This window comes from Urocitellus parryii, chromosome 7, assembly GCF_045843805.1.
Source record: "Urocitellus parryii isolate mUroPar1 chromosome 7, mUroPar1.hap1, whole genome shotgun sequence".
Classification (NCBI taxonomy): Eukaryota; Metazoa; Chordata; class Mammalia; order Rodentia; family Sciuridae; genus Urocitellus; species Urocitellus parryii.
In genome coordinates, this window is record NC_135537.1 from 112419157 (window position 1) to 112436667 (window position 17511).

Below are 17511 nucleotides of genomic sequence, written 5' to 3' on the forward strand. Positions count from 1 at the left end.
CTGAATGACCCCCATCTTCCAGTCCTGAAGCAAGAGGCTCTGATCAATCACTACATTTCATTGTGACTTGGGCATTGTCCCAGTTCAGGAAGTAGAAGTCATGTCTTCAGGTGTAGGTGTGTCACCCATGGGGTTGAGTTACACTCACCTACTCTTTTATAATCCTACTCTTTTGCCCTGTTTGGGATAGAATGTTCCATGGAAACTCCCTTTGTGTGTCCCCTTCTCTTGCTCTGTCTTTGGGTGTGGCCTTCCTAGATGTCAGTCAACCAGCTGACATCACAAAGCTAGATTCAACACCTTGAAACTTGACCTCTTGCCTCATTTGAATGGCTTCTTCTCAACAAATGGATTAAGCATGTTCTCTCTTTCTCTCTCTCCATGGACTTCTAAGGTCAGAGAAGCCATCACAGGACCCCTCAAAAAAGGTATCACTGTCTCTTGTGTGAATATTTCCCTGTAGCCCAGTTCACCTGGAGTGACCCGGAGTGTTTCAGTCATGAGAAATGTGACATCAGGGCCCTCTATAATCAGATAAATATTGAGAAAAACATTGAAACTAAGCTAAATGCTTTAGAAGTTACTGTCATAAATCTTGGCAATGAGCTCTCCACTTTAAAGTTCAAGGAAAGGCTCAAATGTCATGCTTGCTATGAATATGTTCTCCAGTGGAACTAGGAGAAGATTGAAGACCATCTATTAGGTATTTAACAGGACAATAATAATAGCCTGGATCTTTTGGAGTTACATCATCTTATTTCAAGATATATAAAAAATATAAATAAATAAAATTGATCTTTTTACCCTACATCTTTAGCTGATCAAATATTTCAAGAATTAAATGGCTTTAATCCTGGAAACCTATTGAAAAGTTCTGCATGGTATATTATTGAACTGTTATCTTTGCTATTAATTCTCTTTTGTATTGTGACAATAGGATGTTGTGCCTTCGAACAAGAATCCAGAAACTTAAGATAACAGCTCATCATTTATTTAGTCTTCCAAAGCAAAAAGGGAGATATGTCAGTGGCTGTCCTGAGGAGGAGCTGAGCATGTCCTCTTATCCTTGAGTAATGAGGGTGTGAAACTGGCCTAGCATACAGTATGAGGCAGGTGCCCCTCACCTTTGCTGGGCTAGAAAATGCAGCTCTGAAATTGAGTGTCACCCAATGGAACTGGGTTATACTCCCATTTTTTATCTAACATAATGCCTTTCCTTATGTGGCTGGACTTTTCTACTAAATGTCTTTCCCCTAAATAAAGACAAGGGTTCAGGGTGTGCTCGCTCTCTTGCCTCTGGCCTCCCTTTCTCCACTTGCCTTGCTGCATGGGAATTGAGGTCTCAGAGTCATCCCTGGCCTGCTCAAAATGCATTTCTGTGTTTGTGTTGTCTTTTAGTTGCCAACCCAATTCATGTGGAGTGACCCTGACTTCATCGCCTGTGTAGGATGTGGGTGATATTAGAAGTAAGAGCCAAATATTGGGTTTTTGGACCCTTTGATTTAACTTTAAGCCTTGTCCTTAAACATCTAGCAAGTCACTCTTATTAGTCTTACAGTAAGAGTACTTGGTTTTAACTTTAATGTTTATAATTCCACAATTATTTTTATCCCTTTTAATTACTATCTGTCTATACAAGATGATTTAATGTCTCCAATAAACTTAGGTTGTGTGTATGTGAAGCAGTGCCTCTAAAAGCAGGCAACAGTTATAGAGTTTATAAGAAAAATAAAAAGTTAAATTAATAAGAATAAAAACATATTTAGTTTGTACATAATTTTGAACCTTGGCTGAGTTATACATTATATCCCCAGTTTGAGATTATAATAATCTTTACAATAAAATCAGCCTTTCAAATATAACATTAAAAGAGCTAAAGTCTGGCCTATTTGGAGCCATTTTATCATATGGTAAGATGGAAAGCAGAGACTTCACTCAGGTGAGACTCTTCACAAATCTTAGGTAAAGTGTTTTAGTTCTGAAGCTGATTTTTACCTCTTTATTTGATATCATTTTATAAAGTTTATATATTGTTTCTTGAGTCTATATGAATATTACTAACACAATATGACATCACATCTAAAAAATAAAACAAGGAAAGGCCAAGAGAGCTTTTAAATTTTGCTTTGTGGGAAGAAGGGGCAAAATGTTTTATAACATTAACCTTTAGACAGATCAGATTCTTGTTATCTTTTAAAAATACATTTAAATTTTTATCTCAGTGTATAATTAAATTCCCAATAAAATTTGCTTATCTTTATAAATCTCAAATTACCATTACAGACAAGTTTAGTATGGAAAGTAGAAGCTTTATGAAATGCTCTTTTAAACCTTTTTACTTTAAAGACTTGTATATCTGAAAGATATGAACACATTTAATATGTAATGAAGAATATCACAATTACATTGATGTTTTTATATTTTTTAAAGAAAAATCTACACTTTATAATATAGTACAATACTCTATAATAAGAGTTATTGTTTAACCAGAGTTGTATAAACTGTAGTTTCCTTAAGACTAGTTGCTCTAGAGAATAAAACTTAACAGACACAATATTAGGAATAAATTAACATTTTAGGAAATCCTTGTCATTTTAACATAGAGATTAAACTTTGGTTTATATGTAGTATGTTAATATTTGACTTTAGGGGAAAACCCTGAATAGTTTTATCTGCTTGCATTATTTATATATAACCAATTTAGTTGCATACAAACTTTTAAAAATTTACCCTTTATTTACATTTATTTATTACTTAATAAGATCCTCTTATTGCTTACTTAGATGTATTACAATTTTACTTTACCACATAAGACTTTTGTTTTTACCTAGACACTTTTTTTCCTTTTAAAATAAAATTTAAAAATGCAATGATTTCCTTTGCTGTATGTCTCTGATGTCCTTAAAAATATGTATGTAATAATAGTACATTGTACATTTTTATGTGTGTGTTTAAGTGAACAATATAGATGTTTTATCAGCATTCAAATGGCATTTTCTCTCAGGTTTACTTTCCACAGTGGTTTAGTTTCTGTCTGCTTTGTCACAGTAAAACCTAAGGACTTGCTCTGGGGATTTATTTAGCTTTTTCCTGAGCTCTGGTAGATGCTGGGATCATGTTACATAAATATGACTCCCTAAAATGAAAAGTCTGTATTATTTTGATAGCTAAAGCCTGGTTTCCTGGTAATTAAAATTGCACTGGTCATGTAAATTAGATTTAGGGATTTCACAGTGGAATATATTTTGAGGGACTTGAATAAGATATGATGTGTTATAAGTAGTTGTCTTTTTATTGATTTTAGTTTTTTAAAATACATGACAGTGAAATGCATTACTATTCTTATTACACATATAGAGCACAATTTTTCATATATTTGTATATAAAGTATGTCACACCAATTTATGTTTTTATACATGTACTTTGTTTTTTTGCATTACAATTCTTATTACACATATATACCACAATTTTTCTTATCTCTGTATATAAAGTAGGTAAACATGTTATTGTATTTCTCATGTGATGTTATTTAATTTTCAACATCACTAAGAATGTCAGCATCTCTCTCCATCAGACACCGGTGGTGATTCCAGCTGTATTTTCGTACTTACACTGAAACCTAGTCCTAGTGAGGCAGAGGCCAGTACCCTGACATGGGGTGCCAGGAGCCATGATGGATCCCAGGCTGTGCAAAAATAGTAATTTGTAAAGTTAAAGTATTATGTTTTATAACAACTAATGATATTTTGTTTCTATCAGTAATACATCCAAGTTTTAAGTCTTTTAACATTTTATTTAAGCATTATAATTTTACAAAATCATGTGGCTTTTGACATATTCATAGATGCATAAACAAATTTTTTATGAGGAAAAATTGCTTTCTGTGCATTTGGTGTATGTGAAATTTGTATACATGGCAACAGTTTCTCAAATTATTATTAATTTATCTTTATGCAAATTATAAATACAATCATTTTCAATGATTGTATATCTCTGATGGCCTTACACATACCTAAGTAATAATCATGCATTTTACAATTATTTTCACATTACTGAACAAAAATAATATTTTTTAGGCATTCAGAGGGCATTTCCCCAAAGGTTTATTTTCCCTGTGTTTTAGTTTCTGTCTCCTTAGCCTCTTTGAAACCTCAGGACTTGTTCTGGGCGCCTCACTCAGCTCTTCCTGAGCCTTGGAGGGCACTGGGATACCTTTCTCTAAACATGACACCTGTGACTTGCAGAGTCTCTGTATTTCATGGCTGAAGCCTGGTTTTCTGGTTATGAAATTTGCACTTGGTTATATAAATTAGATTTAGGGATTTTACATTGAGATATGTTTTGAAGGACTTCAATAAGGTTTCATGTTTTCTATGTTGTCTTTCTCATGTGATGGTTTTAATCACCAACATTACTAAGAATCTCAGAATCTCTGTCAATTAGACAAACAGCTTGTGATTCCAGCTGTATTTTCATATTTACTCTGAAACCTAGCTCTAGTGAGGCAGAGGATAGCACCCTGACACGGGGTGCCAGGCGCCATGATGGGTCTCAGGCTGTGCACACCCAGCTGTCCATCCTTGGTGTGGGGAGCCCACCAGATGCTCTGCCCCAGGCATTGTGAAGCACAGCCTGGCTGTGGGCCACAGGTGCCCTGTGAGCTGCAGAGCCACAGGACAAGGCCTTCTTAGCATGTGGCCCTCATCACCCACCCTCACCCCAGCCCTCTCTGCACCTTCCCTTCTCCAGGGGCCACTGTCCTCTCTCTTTCCAGGACCTGATGCAGTAGATTCCCCACCTGAGTGATGGTGTGGTGATGTCTCCCTCTGCCTGACTCATTTCAGCTAGGTTCATGTGCTCCAGGGCCATGCCCAGTGTCAGAAGGGAAAGGAATCCATTTTTCTTGCCTCTAAAATATTTTCTGCTCTACACATGGCACATGCTTTTCATCCATCTACCACATACAGGATTCCATTATTGATCATAAAAAGTGCTTCAAACATCATGGGACTTGAGTTAGAGCAAGTTCCTTGGACCCCACATTTCACCTGCTATGCACAGTTGGAAGAGGTCCTGTCTCCATCTCCTACCCTATGACTCTGCAGTCCTCAGGCCATGATGCACAGGGTGGCATCTCCTGCCTGTTACCCTCCAAGCTGGCCCTGCAGCTGGCAGACATACAGCACTGGGGCCTTAGGGGACCTTCTCCCAGGATCCTCTAACCAAGGAACTAGGGGAACTCTGTGTAGGAGCTATATCTAGTATCAAGCTCTGCCTGAGCCCCAGGGCTATCCAGGCCATCCTCTGGAATTCAGGTTAGAGAAGATACCTGTGTGTCTGAAGAGTTAAATCCATGGTTGATTCCAGGGTGGCTGCTGGGTGGGTATTCTAGCTCTCAGATTAGAATTGGCACAGACCAACCCTTTACCCAGTGCCAGGGCTGAGTCCACCTCTTTAGATGTTTACTATACCCACCTCAAGTCCAAGCCCCAGTGTGCTGAGTCCAGTCTTTGCTGCTCTGAGTAGCTCCTGAGGCTGAGTGTTCACAATGAGAGAGCTGTACTGCAGCAGGTTCTGGAGACCAGGGTGCAAACACCCAGGTACTGCTCCTGACCAGGGCTACTGATGCTGCAGCACTACATGGCAGGAGGCAGGAGGCAAAGAGAAGCAGACGGGACTGGACCCCCTGATTGATGCTGGGATCATACTGATGTTCAACATACCAGGAAGGCCCTCTACCACCCCAAAGGGAATTTGCCTTTTAGAGCGATATTTGTTCCACTCATAGAGCACAGCCATAGTACCCATCACCTGCTAAATGCCCAGTGTATTTTTTTATAAAACACGGTAAATTTCTCAAGGATTTGGTGGAGAAGAAGTTCAACCATGGCCTCCAAGAAATGCATCAATTCTGAATGGGAACCAACTGCTCCAGGCAGGAGACACTCCTCTGCTGAGTCTGAGAGTTGAGGAAAGTCCACAGCTCTGTGACTTGGTGTCCAGCAGTGCGGTTCCACTCTCACAGTGATGTCTGGGGAACCAAGGGCATCTCATCTTCATGAGCCATGAAGGGTACACAGGGTATCTCCACCATGTGACCTTCCTTCTCCTGTGACTGCCTGAGCTGACAGAGAGCCACTGCATATCTGTTGGTCAAAGGGAGCCACCCTGGAGCTGGCCTACCAGGGACAGGGACTCACTTGATTTATTCTGCTTAAGCTCAGGACCTTTTTAGAAGTCAGTTCCCACCTGACTTCTTACTCTGTAGGAGGAGATGGGATGTGGGTGAGCATCTCTTCTACCAAGCCCTCTTCAGGTGCCAGTGTCATGGGACACTGGGCCTCCTGCAGCTGCAAGAAACGTCCACCAGGGGGTGCAGGGAGCCATCACACCTCACTGTCCCCAACCAGTACCTTTCCAGAAGGCTCCTTCCTAGCCTCCCTAGCTCAGGTCTCAGGCTTCAGGTCTGAAGCCAGTTATTGCACTGACTGGGAGTGATTAGAGAGAAGCACTGAGCCTGAGCTGCCCTGAGGGAGGCCTGGGACAAGTGTGGGTTTCCTCCTGAGTCCCAGGAGACACTGGGGTTCAGGGACAGGGCTCCACCCAGGCAGGGCTGGTCCTCTCCAGCTCTCCTTCCCCACTTGAGGACTCCCAGGGCTGTGCCCTCGACACACCTGGCTTCCAGAACAGGCCTGGGTCAGAGGCCAGCCTGGGAACCATGGCCTGTCCCCATCTGGGCCACACTGCCACCTCTCCTCACCCTTCTAAACCAGACTTTCCAGAATAAAAAAAAAATCTCCAGCACCAGGCAGGGGTATCTGACACCAATATATTTATTAAGTATTCCCCCAAAATATAAACACAAACCAGTAAAAAAACAAAACAGACCATGAAACATCAGGCCTTGAGCCACAATGAAAGAGACAATGAGCCACACGACATGGACACGGCCTAAGTGGGAGGACAGCCCAGTGGACTCCTGTGGGTGGGGTGGGCCATAAATACTGAAGGACAGCATCAGAGCCCTGGAGTGCTGCGGCCTGGGAAGCAAAGCTGGGGCAGCACTGTGGCTCCAGGGCCCTGGGCCAGACGCTGCGGCCCGGCCCTGGCTGCAGTGGCCAGGCACCAGCTGGGAACCGCCTCACTTGGGGCCCTGGGCCTCGGACTCCTCCTCATCGTCCTTGTACATCTCGCCCTCCTCCTCGGCCGTGGCGTCCTGTTACTGCTGGTACTCGGATACCAGGTCGTATATGTTGCTCTCTGCCTCGGTGAACTCCATCTCGTCCATGCCCTCGCCCGTGTACCAGTGCAGGAAGGCCTTGCGCCGGAACATGGCTATGAACTGCTCCGAGATGCACTTGAACGGCTCCTGGATGGCCGTGCTGTTGCCGGTTTCTGACTCACCCCCTCTGCAATGTGGGTTCACCTGCCCAGGCTGCTGGGCCCTAAGTGCATATGTAGCAGGAGAAACTTACCAAAGATGAAGTTATCAGGCTTGAAGAGGTGCCCAAAGGCCCCAGACTGGACACTGTCCATGGTTCCAGGCTCCAGATCCACCAGAATGGCCCGAGGCACATACTTGTGAGCTGAGGGGAGAGGGGGGCTGCTCAGTAATGTGGGTCTCAAGGGCTCCTCACTTCCTTCTAAATCCTGCCATGTATAAAATGGTTGATACCTTAGATGGCAGTCAAGTTGTGCATCCCTGTGGGCAGGCTGATATTTCACCAGTTTGCTATGGAAATCACTCTGCACTGGTTACCAAACAGCCCCCAACCAAGCCCTCCAGTGAGTGGGCTCTGGGCCCTCCCCCAGCCCGCTCCTCTGGACTGTACACCTGCCCTCTTTGCCATCAGAGTTCTGCACCTCACTCTGTGCTGGCTGTCAACTGACTTGTCATTTTCATTCTGTGAGTATGAATGCCCCATCTCCAGGACACCTGCTAGCCTCTGGGGCAACCAGTGGAGGCAGAGGTGTTAGGACTCTGCCCACCCAGGCACCCGGTTCCCAAAGGCAGGTGCTAACAGGAGGCCTCATTATAGTAGATGCTGATGCGTTCCAGTTGCAGGTCCGAGTCCCCCACATAGTTGCCACTGGGGTCGATGCCGTGCTCATCACTGATGACTTCCCAGAACTGCAAGGGAGGCACAGAAGAGTCAGCGAGCAGCCACATCCAAGGCTAGGACCCACCCTCCTGGGGCCTTATAACTCACAGCATATGAGTAGGAAAACCTTGTGCTCTCACCTGTCAGACAACCCACTGCCTGCATGACCAGGCTGCCCAGGGGGCCCAGGGGTAGACCAGGGCTCAGCCCACACAAACCAGGTTCCCAGACCCAGATTTGCACTCATGGGCAAGGAGATAACACTTCCTGGGCTATATTATTCCTTCTTTCTAGACAAGGGAAAGCAGGCTCAGATCTGTCACATCCTTTAGCCACTATGTGTGGCCCTTGGCATCAGAGTAAGCAGTGTTCAGTGCTGGGGCTCAGCCCTGCCTGTCATGGTTTGATTGTGAGGTGTCCCCTAAAAGCTCACATGTGAGACAATGCAAGAAGGCTTAAAGGAAAAATAACTGGCTGCGGATGTGGCTCAAGCGGTAGCACACTCGCCTGGCATGCGTGCGGCCCGGGTTCGATCCTCAGCACCACATACCAACAAAGATGTTGTGTCCGCCGAGAACTAAAAAATAAATATTAAAAATTCTCTCTCTCTCTCTCCTCTCTCAGTCTCTCTTTTTTTTTAAAAAAAAAAAAAGGAAAAATAACTGGGTTATAGCCTTAACCCAATCAGAGACTTGATCCCCTGATAGGATTAACCAAAGGCCCGTAGGGTTAGCTGGAGGAGGTTGGGTCGCTGGGGGCATGACTTTGGGGTATATATTTTGCATCTGGCTGTGGAATCTCTCTCTGGTTTCTGATCATCATGTGAGCTGTTTCCCTCTGCCATACTCTTCCACCATGATGTTCAACCTCACTTGAGCCCTGAGGAATGGAGCCAGCCTTCTATGCACTGAGACCTCTGAAACAGTGAGCCTCAAATAAACTTTTCCTCTTCTAATTGTTCTTTTCAGGTCTTTTATTCACAGCAGCAAAAACTGACCAAAACACTGTCTTAGCCAAGTAGACCCACAGGGACCCTGGGAGCCAGTGTGAGCAAGCACTCCCAACTGAGTCTGCAGCTGGGCTACTGGGGTCCCATGTGGGAATAACTTCCCTCAGGCCACCCTCACCTTGCCATCCACATGGAACCTGACAATGCTAAGGCTCATGCCCTACCACCTGCTGCACCCACCTTGGGCAGGAACACACAATGCTTCTAAAACTCTGGTCCCACACCTGCAGCGGAGCAGGGTAGGTAGCACAGGGCATGTGCAGTAGCACTGTGATTGAGGACTCACAGCTTGGCTCCACTTCTTCCCAGCTGTGTGACCTCAGGCAGGTCACCAGGATTCTCTGTGCCCTGGTGCAGTCTGTACAGTGAGCTTGATAACAAATCTATAGGAATACAGTGAGCTAATCTATGCAAAGAAAATTAACAGTTCATGGCAGATGGTTAGTGCCATGCAGAACTGTTAGCCCACATGCTGGCACACACCCTGGATGAGGGAGCATCAGAAGAAGACACTTCCTTGGGGCACAGCATCTGCCTCCTAAGTCACATGTGTAAGACTCCAAGAATGTAGGATTGTGAGGCCCCTCCCATTGCCTCCACTCTGCTCCTCGGGGCTGCAGTGACTTCCAGATGAGTTACTGGTGTGAAGCCTTGGGGACAAAGGGCCTCTACATAGGAGTCATGTGCTGGTGGAAGAGAACAGTTTGCATGTGCTTATCTATATTTGGATGTCTCTGAGAGAGACACAGAGAGTGGTGCCTGGGGTCCTGGGCTGGGAGAGAGACTGCTTTTCACAGACTATTCTTCTTTGGTACTGTTGGAATTGTCACGTGAACACATTGGCTTTTAAAGTAAGATTAGTTAAAAATAAAATTTTAAAAAGTCCAAAGAGTATGAAGAAAGCATTTACTAATAAAAATCAGGAAAAATGTTTCCTGGAAGCTTATCCCAAGAGACTGTTTTCAGGGGTCACTTCTCAGCAAGGAGGAGACTGGATTTCTTTCTCTCTTGTGTACTTTTGTCTTTACTAAGTTTTATTGTTCTCTTAGCCATAAGTGTGTGTTGATTTTTAATCATAAAAATAAAAACACAGATGGGTTGGAGGCATTTAGAGGTGTTCTTCTCTGACCCTGGAGGCTGTCTTAAAGAACTGTTTGGTTGCTGACAGTCCAGAGCCAGGGCCCTTGATCCATTAGTCTGGAGGGCCCCAGCCTCTGGCTACAGGGCCACTGTGAGAGGAGCTCAACAGTGTGTGTGTGTGTGTGTGAGACAGTGCATGCAACTCAGTCAGTTGTAGCCACATGTCCAGTGAGAAGCCTCAACCTAGACAGACAACGATACCCACAAGCAACTGGCTCAGCCTTGACAAGAAAGCCTTCCATGGATGTGGGCTTCATTGGTCACAAGGTCTTCAGTGCTATTTAAAACCATATGTGCAGGTAACTTAAATAAAATGGAACGGAAGAACAGAAAATTGTGTCTGGGCTTGGAGAGTAGGACCAAGAAGGGAAAAATGTTTCCTCATCTGCAGTGCTTTTTTTCTTTTTGGCAGAGCCTCAACATGTTGCCCAGGCTGGCCTTGAACTCCTGGGTTAAAGTGATCTTCTTTATTCCCCAGCCTTTACCAGCAGCTGGGACTACAGATCTAAGCCACCGGACTCTGCAGTGTTTCAACTTATCACAGGAAGAATATATTAACCATTGCATTTTTTTGTTGTTGTTAATAAAAAATTGCTGGGCACAGTGGCATATACCTGTAATCCTAGGGACTTGGGAGGCTGAGGCAGGATGAGAGCAAGTCTGAGGTCAGCCTAGCAATTCATAAAATTGACTTGACTCAAAGTAAAAAAATCAAAGAAAAAACGGCTGGGATGCAGCTCAGTGGTACAGCTCCCCTGAGTTTACCACTCAGATTAAAAATCTAAAATAAAGTCTTATCGGTAAAGTACATTATGTAACATGTTTAATAATCAGAGCAATATAACTTTGAAAATTAAGTAGCATCATCACAGAAAAGAAACTGCCAGATGCAGCATGGATCCTGGGTTCTGGGCCCAGCCTCGCTTTGCGACCCCAGGTTGTAAGCTGCAGCCCGAACCAGGGGGAGGGAGCCCAGAGGGCAAGGGGGAAAGCCCCCTCCTATTGGCTTACAGGGCAGGCCCCGCCCTGATGCCCCGCCCAGTAGCGGATGGAGGGGCGTAGCCCAGGCCTCAGGCCTTCTGTGGGGCGCAGACAAAGAGGACTCCAGGCGGGTCCAGCGCTGCCAGGCCCTAGACGGGAGGAGAGTGGGGTTGGGGCCTGGACCCAGCCTAGGGAACCAGGGGGAGCCCTGTCTCGTCTGCTGGTGGTTGCGGGGTGGGGGGCGGGGGTAGGGTGAGTCCCCGCCCACTATGCAGTGACCATGCCACTTCTGCAAGACCTGGATTTAAAATCCCTGCCCGGCCCAGCCCATGGCGTGATCCCAGACAAGTGACTCAGCTTCCCGGAGCTGTGGTGTTCTCATCCTCCGGGGTGGGTGATGCCCATCTCGCCACAGCCTTCAAGATGACAGAAACAAAGCCACAACGACGGTGCTGATTCCCACAAATTACTAAGGCTCTGCTGCCACTGACCCTTCCCTCCTCCGCTCACCCACCCCAGCCAGGCACCTCCTGGAGTCCGCGGCCCTTTGTGTTGAGCCTGGCCCACCCAGGGACCCGGGAGGAGGAAAGCAGCCCCTGGCCCACCTGCAGCTAGTGGGCAAAGCTCCTGATCCCCACCGCGGCCCATGGCAGGGAGCTATCTCCCGCTGTACCAGGGACCAGCAACAATAGACAAGAAATTTCCTGTGGTCTGGGGTAGATGCTGAGCAGATGAATCCTTCACACAGGGCCCTGCCCAGGGACCTCCAGCTTAGGACCCCTGAGAGCAGGGTTGGGGGGCTGCAGGAGAGAAGTGCTAAGTTGCTTCACACCGACCACTGATCACCACAAAGGGGAGAAAGGAAAAACAAAGTAGTATACCCCCTCCTCTGAAAATTTGCCTCTGTTTGCTTACCCCCACCCCCTTTTAACTACTGAGGATTGAACCCAGAGCCTTCCATACACCAGGCAAGTGCTCTACCTCTGACCTACATCCCCAGCCCTTTTTATTTTATTGAGACAGAGTCTCACTTAATTGCTCAAACTGGTCTCAAAGGTGGGATCCTTCTGCCGCAACTGGGAATTATGGAATAGTTGAGGTTAGAGGCTGTGCTACCACACCCAGACAGAAATATTTTTTCTCATTGTTTTTGTTTTGGTACCAGGGATTGAACCCAGGGGCGCTTAATCACTGAGCCACAACCCCAGCTCTTTTTAAATTTTTTAAATTCTGAGACAGGATCTTGCTAAATTGCTTAGGACCTCACTAAATTGCTGAGGCTGGCTTTGAACTTGTGATCCTCCTGCCTCAGTCTTCTCAGCTGCTGCTGGGATCACAGGCATGCACCACCATGCCCAGAAGGGGAAATTGTTTTTAGACAAACATAAATTAGTAAAAACATCTCAAAAGGAATAAAAATAGGAAGCAAACCTAATATTCCATAGTCCAGTGTCTGAAGACACTGTCCAGCACTCTGTAGGCTGCATAAGGAAGCGGGTATAGACTTGACTGAGCTTTTGTCTAATGTGTGCCTGTGGGATAGAAGTGCTGGGCCAGGCCTAGCAATAGCAGCAGGGTCACCAGGCAGGCCTCAGGGCTGACATCCTCTCCACCCAGCACTGACCTCTGACCCTCCCAGGAGCAGATGTTCAGAGCAGGCCTGGTCCCTGTGACCACAGTAAGGAGTGTTCAGCTCCTCCCATCAAGTCAGGGCAGCTGTCACTGACTGCACCAGGAGTCCTGATTAGATCTGAGAACCCTAGCCCTCAACCCTCCCCTCCCCCAGTATCCCTCCTAGAGGGACACAGATGTCTCTTCTGGTGATTAGAGGATCTCCCCGTACTGCCCCACCCCTTCAGAGGCATCTCCACCCTAGAGCCAAACTTGCAATTTACATGTCAGCCACATGGCTGCCCCAGCCCATGGTAATTAGCTTTCTGTTCCTGCCTGGTTACCATGGCAATAGCCTCCAGGGGAAGTTCTTGTCCGACCCCTTCCCCTCCAGGAACTATCTCCCCCAAGGCCCTCTGGGGAACTAGCTCCACAGCGACCTTGAGCTGGGTCCCTGGCTTAGGTCCTGACAAAGCCACCTCCCTCCACACTGTTGTTCTAAGGGTAGACCCTTCCACCCACCCAGCCCAAGCCCCAGCTCTGCAAGGGACAGAGCTAAGGGGTCAGCCAGCTGCCTTAAACCTGCTGTGTGACCTTGGGCAGGGGACAGCCTTCCAGGACTTGGGGACAGGAACGGCTATCTCACAGGCCGGGTGGGGATGAGGACACCTGAAGTTCCCTGCAGAGGCACACACCAAACCTTTCCTTGCCTCAGCCTTGACATCTGTGAGATGAACTAACAAGGAGAAATGCAGAGGGAGGCTGCAGCCCCCTCACCTGCAGCTACCCTTTGTTCCAGTGTCCAAGCTACAGGAGTAGACCCTGGGTGGGCGCGGTCCAGGGAGGTATCCCGCCTTTGTCCAGAAAGAGCAGGGTTGAGGGAAGAGTCCAGTTCTGGACCAAGGTCACCCTAGTCCAGGCCCAATTCCTCCAACAAAGGAATAGGGTGGGGCTAGGAAGCTAGGGTTTTCAGAACAGGGCTGGGTACAGGAGGGCGGCTCTATCCCTTGGAGGACATCCCATTCTTTCAGTGGAGGTTTGGGCAGAGGGAATCATCATAGCTTTGGGGGAGAGCCCCACCCAAAGCTGCTCACCCTATCCATCTCACTCAAGGCTAAGGTGCGGGCCCCAAAGAGGGCCACGCCCAGACAGTCCCGCAGCAGGCCTGCTGAGGCCGCGCTGGGGAGGGAGAAGGTATAGATGGAGCTGAGGTTTAGCAGCTGACGTGGGCTGCCCCGCCAACAGTCCGAGGTCACCTGGGCAGGGGCAAAGGAAAGGCGCGGGTGGGAATCACAGGAAGAGGATTTCGACGCCCCTGCCGCCCGGCGGGGTACCGCGCTCATCCCTTTGTCCCGGACTGGGAGTGGCGCGGGGTGCAGCCCGCGGTGCACCACGCCTGGCGGACGCGTGGCCTCACCTTGGCCCCCATCTGGTTGCTCCCTCATGCTGGCTGCCTCTGGCGGGCGGTGGCGAGCGCAAACGGACAGTCGGGCTGGCGGGCTGCAGAGTGTCGGCGGCCCACTGCCACCAGCTCTTATAGAGCGGGCCCCGCCCCCGCCGGCCTGACATCAGCGGGCGCGGCCAATCCCAGGGCGCCGCCGCAGAATGCGGCACCGGCTCTGCAGCATCAGCACCGCACATCCCGGCTCCGCCAGCGCAATGCGGCGCCTACTCCCGCCACGGGGACTAGGCCGGGCGAAAGGAGGGACTGCCTCCCAGAGGGTCCTGTTGGGCGAGTGGGGACTCCAGGGAGGACAATAGAGCTCCCCTGGGCCCTTGGACATCCCTCCCCGAGGCAGCTGCCCTGTTGGGTTCCACCACTGCTGCAGCCCCACCCTGAGGCTTTGTGAGTAGGGTCTTTCTTCTCATCTGCTTAGGAACAAACCCCCATCTTCCTGGATCCCTATCTTGTGGCAGACAAGGTATTCTGGTCTCTGCCAGGTTCGTAGGGGTGGGCGAGGCAGGAACCCACTAAGCAGGCCACCTGCAAGAAAGCGAGCTTCAGACAGGACCCAGAAACATCCGAGTTAGGAGACTATGGGAACAGAAGGGCAGCAGGTTATGTATGCAGCTCAAAGAGTCCCTGACCTGGCAATGGAAGGTGCCACCTGCCCTTCCTCCCCGAGGGTTGCCATGAGGAGGCATTGCACTCCTGGGCATTCCCAGGGCCTGGCAGGCAGCCCTTGCTCCATGAATATCCGCCTCAGGAATTGTCCTAAAAGTACATAAGCCAGGCACTGGACCTACCAGGGCAAAAGACAGAGGACAGCAGTTTCTGACTCATTTCCTGATGTCACCTGTATCCTTGAACTCTTGGTATAAGTGAGGGTAAGGAGGGGACCTGGAGCCATCTGGAACCACCTACTTAAGGAGACTGTCAGAAGAGGAAGGAGAGGATGTATCTGCCCTGCATCATTCTATTCATACATACTGCATTGTTTAATATTCATCTAGGGTTAGATATTCCAATGACACCTTATAATGAGGTCCTCATGGAATTTTGATGACAGAAATCCCTTAAGAAGCGTCTCAGGCAGCACCACAGTGTGTAGACCATCAAGCATCATTCACTTCAAAGCCAGCAGCTGAGAACAAGCTGCAGGCGCCTGTGCCCTCCATTCTGTGCAGGAGTGCTGTGTGTTGTAGTTGCGTCTCTCTCCTCTCTCGGGAGAAGCTCCCTGGTTTGGCAAGCATAGAAATGGGTCTTTTGTTCTCAAGAGATGCCCCTCCCCCACAGTTTGTCCGTGATGTGGCTTTCCGTGGTTGGTTTCCAGCTGTCCCCATTCAAGGAGTTCTGGTGAGTATTTGGCTGTGCCTCCTTGTCTGTGCAAGGGAAGAAGCTTGGAACCATCCATAGGCCTGGACTCCTTCTCTGCCAGATGGCATCAGACCAAGCCAGCTCCCCCTCTGTCCCCAGAGGGCTCTGGTGCCAGGCTGAAGGCTGACTCACTGTTCTGTCTCCCAGCAGAGACTGGCCTTGCCTGGAACCAGCAGTCTAGTAAGCATTCCCCACCAGCTGACAGCAAGGTGGGGAATGCTTACTAGACCTGTCTGGGAGAAGGTTAACAGGACATGATAGCTCCCACCAAGCCTACCCCAGGGAGGAGGTCTGCTGATGTCCAGTGTCTGTGCAGGAAAATTAGGTGGGCTTAGTGAGAAGCCCAGGTTGCTTCAGAAGAGGGACACAAGGGTCCACAACTCTCTAAAACCAAGCAGTATAGTTCACCCCAAGATGCCCACTGCCTTGGACTCGGTTTTGGACATCCTGAGTCCCCAGACAACCTCACCCCATTCTCAGAGGCCGTGTCTAAAAATTTCCTCAGGCTGGCAGAGCACTGACCCAGCTCCCAGGGGGTCAGTGACTAGCAGAGAATAGACCCCAATCCCTGTTCCGCCCCGGGCCACAGGCCCCTCTGGGCATCCCATAGTAGATGAGGATGGTCCCATTCACTGTGTGCCATAGCTGTGGGGTTGCAGGGATGAGGCCAGGAAAGGGGCATTCTCTGGCTGGGGTCAAGCGTCTGCACCTCAGGGGCTGGGACTGGGTAGTGCTGCTACTGCCAGTGTAGAGTTGGGCCAGAGGCATTTTGGGCAGTATGAGTCTTGTCACCATGGAGGTGACTGGGGGAAGGGGCTGCTGAACATATGTCCTTGGCTCTGTACTGCGGTTTGTAGCCACAGAGAGAGAGATGGCCAAGAAGGAGCTGAGGCCTGAAGTCGATACACTCTTCCCATGGACACTGGAGGCCTCTGGAACTGTGGTCGCCTCCCCTGGGTAGACAGTCATGATTTCTGGGATTCCTTTCTCCCCATCATAACTACTGTCCCTGCATTCCCTCCACCCAGATTTCAAGCAGCTTCTGGAAGAATCCAGGAGATGGTGGTGAGGCTGCACCTGGGCACAGCATTATTACCAACTGTTTCCTGGCCCTGCACTCCCAGGCACTGGCCACTGATTCAGACGGGTAGCCTCTCCTACAGCCAGAGCGTGCCTTTGCTGGATCCCCATGCCTGGGGTGAGTGTGGTGCTGGATTCCCAACTCTCAGGTTTCCACTGAGCCTGCAAACTGGAATGGATGCTCAGCCCCACTCTGGTGGACACCCCTGTGCAATAGGCCCATTCTGCAAATCCAGTCCCCTAGCTCACTTCTGAAAGCAGCCTGCCGCACAGCTGTGGCTGGATCTTTCTGGTCACAAAGTCCTTTCTCCTGAGGCCCTGAACAGGAGCAGGGTCCCTTTTCCATGGCTCCTATTGATCTTCCTGTCCCAGCTGCTGAGGGCACAAGCCCCAAGAGCTGGCAGTAAAAACCAAGTGATGGTGGGCATGGCCTAGTCACAGGCAGAAGCAGAACTCCCTAAGACAGAGAATGTCTCTTTAGGATCCTAGGATCTGCCCCTGCTGCCCAGTAACCAAGCCCCTCCCCTCCCTAACTTACTCCATTTCCCACAACTTCTTTTGAGGGTTGGTTTCTGGAGGTCACACTTACCCCTCTCTCTGTCCCCGGGTCTGTGCTTCCACACCTTTAGAGATCATCTAGTCTGTCCTTTGGAAAATGGGACCAAGAAGGGAAGGGCCTAACCAAGGCCACACAGGACTCGGGCCACTGGATACCTTTGTCTTACTCTGCCCAGCATCCTGGCCTTGATTCCAGCAGCCACTCTCCCTGC

General features: G+C 48.6%; 1 protein-coding gene across 1 annotated transcript; it reads right to left on the bottom strand.

Moving 5' to 3' along the window:
• Window positions 1–7219: 7219 nt before the first annotated feature.
• Window positions 7220–14272, bottom strand: LOC144256269 (tubulin beta-4 chain-like). The gene is made up of 4 exons (XM_077801387.1): window positions 14261–14272; window positions 8023–8131; window positions 7472–7586; window positions 7220–7409 (listed from the first exon to the last, which is right to left on the bottom strand). The coding sequence occupies exons 1-4, from the start codon at window positions 14270–14272 to the stop codon at window positions 7220–7222; spliced, it is 426 nt and encodes a 141-aa protein (XP_077657513.1).
• Window positions 14273–17511: the final 3239 nt, after the last annotated feature.